Here is an 8,696-nt window from a genome sequence, read left to right on the forward strand (position 1 = left end):
TCGTAACCACTACGCTACCAGAGGATATTATGCTAAGTGAAATTCGTCAGTCACAAAAGGAGAAATACTGCAAAGGACCATTGTTGTAAAAGAGTAAGAAAAAGAACCCACCCTAAAAGGGGAAAAACAACATTTTATATATATATATATATTTGCTGATCACCAGGATGTATGGGATGAGAAGATAGAGCACAGGGTAGGGAATGACACAGGATAGCTTTGGTGCTGGGGAGGGGAGGAACAAGGGGGATAATACACAAGAAGGGGGAGGGAAATGGAAGAACAAGGCTGATGGGAGAATAGTTAGGCAGATTTGCATGGGATAAGTGGGACAGAGGTAAGTGATGAGGTATGCGCAACCTTAGAACAACAGGGCTCCTGGATACAGGGATTGAGGCATGGTTTGAAGGGGTGAAAGAGGGGAATAATAATATTAAGATGCTTGGCTGTCTTTTGAATCTTGGTTTCCCTTGCCTACCATTGCAAAATAGACAAAGGGGGGGGGGCGGGGAGGAATAGCCAGAAACATCACTACCGAAAGCTTGTAAGTCCGTCTTCAGCCTACAACTAGTTGATTAGAATACCTTAAAGGGGGCTAGAAGTTGCCTAGTGAAAGAGGCTGCATAAGACCATAGGTGGAATCCAGAACCCCATCCAGAATTGTCCGAGGTAGGAAATTTCCACTGGAAAGGATGAGTAGACAAGCCTGGAGCGGCTAGAAGAACAAAAGATACTTCGTGAACGAAAGACTGGCCGGAAAAATACAAAATAATAACAGCAGTCTGATTGATTATTACAAGAACAAGTAAGCTGTTTGTCCAGGAATCATCAAGGCAAGTGGTTGGGCCCTCTCAGAGAAAAGTCCCTTCCAAGACTAAGACTCAAGGGGAATACGTGAGCAGGCATGTGGTCTGGCTGGTGACCACGTTGGTCACCAATCAAGGGAAGAGGGAGACAAAACAGCAATGAAGTTTCAAGCTAAGTCCAACCACATTCAATAGACCACTGTGAACCCAGGTGGAGACCTGGATGGCCAGCAGTATGGCAAGACCCAGGAACTCCAGAGGCAGTGACATGGCCATAGAGGACTAGCCAGGAGAGTGAAGCATCCAACTGATATGAAGTGAGGGGAGATGCACAAGAACACCCATACTTGCAGATAGTACCCACTTGACCTGGCTTTGATGGCTGGATGATCAGAACTTGACTAGAAGAAGAAAGAAGTGGGGCAGGGAGTAACCTGCTACAATTTGATGAACTTTACCTATACTTAAGGAAGTAGTAGCTCAAAATAGGGAGCAAATCTTTACAGTGAGGATCACTCCCACCCCCTAGGTACACAGAGTTGACAGGGATGGGCAACTTAGACATTGGCTACCCAAAATGCGGGGGGTGGGGGTGGGTAGGCTATAAAGGCAAGAAGTGGCTGGCTTACAAGCTTTCAAGAGGGAGCCTAGTTCCAGACGGGGCAGGGGAAGGTAGACTCTCCACTGAATGATTTCCAATCTGTTGGGACTGGGCTGGAGACAGGAAATGGGGATAAGTCTCTTGTGGTACAATAGTGAATAATTGCCATCAGGACTGACTGTGAGGGTAGGAAATATAGAGGTAGATGTTTGTTGATAAAAGGAGGGGAGTGATTGATTTTGCAGCCCAAGAGCCGTGATCCCTGGGACCACCAAGTGAGAAGAACCGAGAGCATGACCCTACCCAGAGAGGCAGTGACTGCAGGGATGGAGACAGAGATGATGACATGTACAGATGAAGCGGCTGGGGACACTGAACTCAGGGAGGGAGAGGGGCTGTGTGCTGACAGCCGGGGGGCGGGCCTGTGGGGTGTACCCTTTGGTTATTTGATGATGCATAGAAGGGATTGTAATCATTGCAATGAAACGAAATACGGTAAGATGAATGTAAAACTGATGTTATTCCATGTAAAGCTCACAATGACAACTTTAAAGAAAAAAAAAAAAAAAAAGTTAGGCAAAGTTTCAGCATAAAAATGCCCTGGAAATCTTCACCAGTGAGTCCTTCTCCATCATAACAATGCTGCTCATTCCTCTCATCAAACAAGGGCAATTTTGTGAGTGTTGATGGGAACTCAATAGACATCTGCTTCATAGTCCTGATTTGGCTCCTTCTGACTTCCGTTTCCTAATTTTAAAAAATCTTTGAAGGGCACCCATTTGTCTTGAATTCAAAATGTAGAAGAGATTTCATTGGCATGGTTAAGTTCCCAGGACTCTCAGTTCTTTAGGGATGGACTAAATGGCTGGTATCATCACTTACAAGAATGTCTTGATCTTGATGAAGCTTGTGTTGAGAAATAAAGTTTATATTTTTATTTTTATCTTTTAATTCCATTTTCCATGAACTTTTTGAAGCCTTCTCGTATTTAATAAGGTTTTATGGAACTTTATTTACATACAGTGATCTCTCACTCCTGGCTTGTAACTCATCATGGATTCCAACTGAGAGCTAAGGAACTTACTTGTTACACCAGGATCTCCAACTTTGATCTCATCAGCCATGTAACATTGCTCTGAGCTCTGGTAGATGTTTTTCTTCTTAGCAGCTGTTTTATGTTTGGTTTTGTGTAGTAACAAATTAACCTTACGCAAAGAGAGGTCTGGCCTTTGCCCTCAACTCCTGAGTCATCTCTAAGTCCTTGGATTGTCCTGTTTGACAAGAATATCTTTGTTTATCTTGAGGCCTTGGGTCACACTGAATAGTATAATATGAGGGGACTTCTAAAAGTTCATGGAAACATTCCATAATCTTTTCATTCCATTTTACCATGAACTTTTGGAAGGCCCCTCAGAATGTGATTTGTGAGGAGATAATGGGGACATTTAGTATCAGCTCAACCTCCAGAGGGGCTGAAGACTAAGAGGCAGTCACAAAGAAGTCACCATGTCTGCCAATAAATACTGGACACCAAGTCTACTGAGGAGTCCTAGTATGGTGCTCAACAGTTCAAACCAGCTGCTCCTTGGAAACCCTATGTAGGGTCGCTATGAGTCAGAACTGACTCCATGGCACTTAACAAACTGCAACGACAACAACAACAACAACAAGCCTCTGATAACTTTCCTCATTGACAACTCTCAGTACATAGTGTCATGCATAGTTTCCAGGAAGGTATCTCTGTCTACAATTCCACTGGGACAGGATGACTGTGTTTTTCACGCAGCTCTTTGCTTGGCTGTTTTTGATATGTATCCTTTCACTGTAATGAACCATAACCATGAGGGTAACAGGTTTCAGTGAGTTCTGTGATTCTTTTCAAGGGAATTATCAACCCGGCAGGTGGTCTTGGGGAATCCCCAAACTTTCCATGGGTGTCAGAAATGAGGGTGGTCTTGGGAATGCCCAAACTTTGCAATTAGTGTCGGAAATGAAACTGGTCTTCGAAAGTGAGGGTGCTCTTTTGGAGTGTCCCTTGCAGTGTAGTTTTCTTGATCTCTTGCATCCATGTAGTTTAGTATTCTAAACTACCCAATTTCTTGAGAGTGAAAGTTTCATAGATTGATGGAGTTCATCTCACTTCTCTGTAGTTCCCTTTTCTCTGGGGTTTTGACTTCCTTAGTCCTAGCTACTTTTTTTTGTTTTTTAATGTTATGTAATGTTTTATTTTTAAGCTCAGATCCCTTTTTTTGTTTTGTTTTGTTTTTATTGTGAGTGATAGTTTACGTGGGAGAACATCAGCTTTACATTCATCCTATTGTAGTTTGTATCATTGCAATGATTATAATCCCCTCCATTCATCATCATTCAACAGCATTTGCTTCCATCCTCCCATTCTCTCTGTGGGTTTTTTTTTTTTTTGGATGTACACTGAAGCACTCAGGAATATGTAATCATAAAAACAACCTAAGGGCATACCCTGCAAGCCTGCCCTCCGGCCACCAGCACACAGCCCCTCTCTTTCCTTGAGTCTAGAGTCCCCAGCTGCTCCATCTCTCCTCGTCATGTCTCTGCCTCCATCTGTGGTATCGCTGCTTCTCTGGACAAGTCCTGGCTACTTTTGTAGTTCTGAATTCACCTTTTGTCTCCACAACCTCAATGAGAGTGCCAGAAAGTGTAGACAGTCCATTTCTGATTGGCCTTCAGGACCTGGGGCTGCTGTTGTATTGTAGAACTGGTTCTGTCTTGTAGGATTTCCTAGGTGTGACTGATGAGTTTGAACCACCAACCTTGTGCTTAGCAGCCCAGTGCTGATCCTACAGTGCCATATCAGGACTCCTAGAATCACCAAATACCCACAAGGGGAAAAAACAGAAGTGAACATCGGGTTCATTTTAGTGAGTTTACATTCTTTTCAAGAACTTTGCTCCTTTCAGGTCCTGGCTACCTTGACTTTGCTCTGAAAGCTTTTTTCACTATTTTGTTGTTGCTGCTGCTGTTGCATCTGGATTTTATAGTCCTATGAAAGCTGGACAGTGAATAAGGACGACTATAGGAGAATTGATGCTTTTGAGTTGTGGTGTTGGAGGAGAATACTGAAAGTGCCATGGACTGCCAAAAGAACCAACAGATCTATGTTGGAAGAAGTGCAGCCAGAGTGCTCCTTGGAGGCCAGGATGACCAAACTTCGTCTCTTATACTTTGGACATATTGTTAGGAGGGACCAGTCACTGGAGAAGGATATCATGTTTGGTAAGGTGGAGGGTCAGAGTAAAAGAGGAAGACCCCAGCAAGATAGATTGGCACAGTGGCAGCATCAATGTGTTCAAGTGTGGCGACAACTGTGAGGTTGGCCCAGAACCGGGCAGTGATTCGTTCTGTTGTGCATAAGGTTACTATGAGTTGGTACCAACTTGATGGCACGTAACAACAACAGTCAGTAAGAGGGTTGATCTAATATTAGATACTCAGTGGTAGCAGTAAGCAGAAAGCTCATCCAAATTATTTAAAGGACTATAGGGTCACTATGAGTCAGAACAGACTCCATGGCACTTAACCACAGCAACAATAAGAAATCTGGATTCTCCTATGAAATCTCTTGGATTTTACATCTTGGTTGATGATTAAATATCCCAAAAACATACTAGGAAAGCCAATGAAAACATCTCTTTGACTGAAGTCAGTCAGTTTGTGACTTCTCACCTAGATAAAATGCAAATTGGAAGTGGGCTTTCTCACAGCCTACTGTTAACTCCTCTTGCTTTGCTGGAAAGATTCCATGGGTGAGAAAAGAGAGACAGAGACACTGCTATAGAAGTGTCTGGAAGGAAATCAATAGGACCGTAGATTTGAGTGTGTTTCAGATAGAGATAATGGGAGACAAGAAAAATCCTAGATGGTTTTGTGGATCTCAGAGTAGAAAGGATGTATGCCCCTATTTTCCACTCCTCGAGTAAATGTGGCAGCAAGATATCATAGAAGCAACTGTTCCAAAGAAAGAGAGAGTCTACATTTATAGCTTATGCCAAAGACAGTCTTTAAATGTTCTCAGGTCCCCACATGAGATCGGGCCTAACAGAAAGCGCCAGCCATAAAAAGTCAAGTGAAGAGGAAGGTAGAGTGTTGGCAGAGACCTAGGGGGATATTTGACTTCATCTCTCAGCACTCTTGCCCTTGTCCACTCTTCCTCAGCCACTCTGGCCTCCATAGCCTTTAAATACACTAACCAGGCAGCCATAGTAGAGGCTGGCTCTCTCTTGAGAACAGACTTTTCTCCAATGTCCATGTGGCCCATCCTCCTCCATTCAAATGTTTGTTGAGCATGACCCTGTCCCTTTCTATCCCCATTTCCCTGCTCAATTTTTCTCTATAGCAATCAATAGGATCTGGCATTAAGTATCATGTGTTTGTTTATTGTCTCATTAGAAGCTCAAAGAGAGCAGGGTCTTTTCCAGCCTGTTTAAATGCAGTGATTAGAATAATGGCTGGCGAAAGGTAGGCTTTCTGTCAAACTTGTGAATGACGGAAGCACAAGCCTGCACATTAACTATTTTTTAAAATTTTAGATTGAGAAGGCATTCAGGAAAGAGATTGGGAAAGTCCCAATTGAGAAAAACATTTATTCACTTGTTTAAGGTGAATCAAGTTATGTGGTTATCTGGAGGAAGAGCCAGGAACTGGCACTTTCGAAGGTCCTGAGGGAGGAGCTGTCTGCTTACCTGGCAGGACAGTGACCTCACACACCCATACTGTGGACTGTGATTCATCCTACTGCCCAGAGCTGAGGCCTGAGTTCCAGAGATGACTTCATAATGCCCAGCCCCCAGGACTGCAGTCCAGTCCACCATGCTGACCACCATCGGGCTGCTGCTCAACCTTGTGTTCCCCATATTGGGGTTCTATTTTTCCATCAGTTGCCCCAACCACCAGCAATGTCAACAGGCTCTGCTCTCAGGCAACGACATTATCCTGCACTGCAACTCTTCCGGGGCACATTGGTACTACTCCTCCCAAGAGATCATCAAGCCTATTGACCTCTCCAATGTTCCCAACGTAGACATCATGCTTGATGGCAGCATTCTCATTATAAATCCACTGCCTTCCCAGACAGGCCTCTACAGCTGCCAGGACCAGAACGGCAGCCAAGTGGTACAGTATGAAATTGACTTCCAAGATGTCACCACCTTGCATATTTCGCACAAAAACCTGGGTCAAAAGCCCTTGCAGAATGAGAGCCTGAACATAGATGATAAAGTACTCATCTTCACCCACTGGGAGCCCTGGCAGGACTGTAACCGCTGTGAGGAGCCAGGAGAGCGTAAACGTCTGGGGTACTGCTACATCAAGGAGCCCCTGAAGGATCCCATACCCTGCTGGCTCTATCTGGGAGATGTAAGAGTGTGGTCCACACGCTTGCGGCCTGAGCTCCAAGTAGAAACCTGCATTGAACCATGCAAACCTTCCCCAAAGTTGGACAAATTCTTTGTTACCTTTGACAACTTCAAGCTCAATGAAGAATCCGAATCTGTGTGGCTCAACTGCCCCCTTGGATCTATCTACAGGTGATGGAACCCAGGCACCAGCTTATCCCCTGACCCTTCCCCAGACCGTATACCAGCCTGTAGGACTTCATGGTCAATCCGGGCAGGCAAAGGGGCTGACCTATTGGGTTTCTCGACTAGATTGTTCAGATATTGGTTTGGGAAGAATCCTTGAATGACCACACACTACCCAACAGCACACATAGAATAAGGACTCCCTCCAATAGGCAATGGACTACTAACTGCAAGATCAGTGGGAGAAAATATTTATAGTCTTGGAACCCCTAAACAAGGTCACTATGAGTTGGAATCAACTCGATGACCCTGGGTTTGGTTTGGGTGTTTTTTTTTAAACACTGGATGAGAACTTAGCTCACTGTGCCAGGCCTTGTGTTGAGAACACAGAAGTCATCCCGATAGCTCACACCCTGCCCTCAGAAAGCCCTCAGTCTAGTCAATGGTGCAGGGGACTCAGAGCTGTGGCTGGGGCAGGGCAGGGGGTAGACTTGGGTAGAGTGATGTGGCTATGATGGGGGGATCCGGGCAGAGTGAATGGGGCCATGGTGAGGGAACCCAGGCTTAGTGATGGGTGCTGTGTGTGTGTGTGTGGGGGGGGACCCAGGCAGAGTGGTGGGGGCTGTGATGGGGGGAACTCTGGCTTACTGATGGGGACTGTGATGGAGGACCCAGGCAGAGTGGTGGAGGCTGTGAAAGGGAACCCAGGCTTTGTGATGGGCACTGCGGTGGTGGTGGGAAACCCAGGCTCAGTGGTGGGGGTTGTAAGAGGGGGCCCAGGCACAGTGGTGGAGGCTGTGATGGCAGGGGACCCAAGCACAGTGGTGGGGGCTGTAATGGGGGGAACCCAAGCTTAGTGATGGGGGCTGTGAGGGGTGACCCAGGCTTAGTGGTGGGGGCTGATGGAGGACCCAGGCAGAGTGATGGGGGGACCCAGGCAGAATGGTGGGGGCTGTGAGGGGGGACCCAGGCTTAGTGATAGGGGTTGTGAGGGGGATCCAGGCAGAGTGCTGGGGGATCTGGCAGGGGGCATTTGGACAAAGTGATGGAATTGTAGTGGGGGAACCTGGGAAGAGTGATGGGGCTGGAATGGAGCAAACCCAGGAAGCTCTGAGAGACTTAACTCACTGGAGAGAGCCAGGAAGAGCTTCCTCAGAGAGGGATGGTGCCCTACCCCCAATGACATCCAGTAGGAACTGCATCATAGAGCTTACTTACATCATGTTCTTGTCTTCCTACCCAAAGCCCCTTCAAAAAAATCTCCCCTTTACACCTTTCTCCAGCCCTTCTGCTTCTCCCTCCCTTCAGTAATAAACAGAACCACTCACAGGCACTGATCTCTCACTGTGGGCCAGGTCCTGGGCAGACTCTTGTCATGGGTAGAGCCATCTCAGTCATCCTTCCCAGCCCAGGCAGTGTAGACTCAGAGGAGGCCCATTTTGTAGATGGAGAAACTTCAGCTTTTGTTATTGTTTTGATGCCATGGAGTTGGTTCCGACTCATAGTGAACCTAGACACAACAGAAGAAAACACTGCCGGTCCTGAACCAACCTCACAATCATTACTACACTTGAGCCCATTGCTGCTGCCACTGGGCTAATCCATCTTGTTGGGGGTCTTCCTCTTTTTCTCTGACCTTCCTCTTTACCAAGCACGATGTCCTTCTCCAGGGACTGGTCCCTCCTGACAATATGTCCCAAGTATGAGAGATGAAGTCTGGCCATCTGGCTACCA

At 46.1% G+C, this 8,696-nt stretch overlaps 1 protein-coding gene across 1 annotated transcript in view; it reads left to right on the forward strand.

The window, feature by feature from the left end:
- Nucleotides 1–6,252: 6,252 nt before the first annotated feature.
- LOC102828301 (protein FAM187B-like) overlaps nucleotides 6,253–8,696 on the forward strand; it is a 6,156-nt gene continuing 3,712 nt past the window's right edge. Inside the window, exon 1 of the mRNA XM_006867418.1 lies at nucleotides 6,253–6,968. Within this exon, the coding sequence (XP_006867480.1) occupies nucleotides 6,253–6,968 (716 nt within the window). The remainder of the gene's footprint in view (nucleotides 6,969–8,696) is intronic.

This window comes from Chrysochloris asiatica, unplaced genomic scaffold (genome assembly GCF_000296735.1).
Source record: "Chrysochloris asiatica unplaced genomic scaffold, ChrAsi1.0 scaffold00104, whole genome shotgun sequence".
Taxonomy (NCBI): Eukaryota; Metazoa; Chordata; class Mammalia; order Afrosoricida; family Chrysochloridae; genus Chrysochloris; species Chrysochloris asiatica.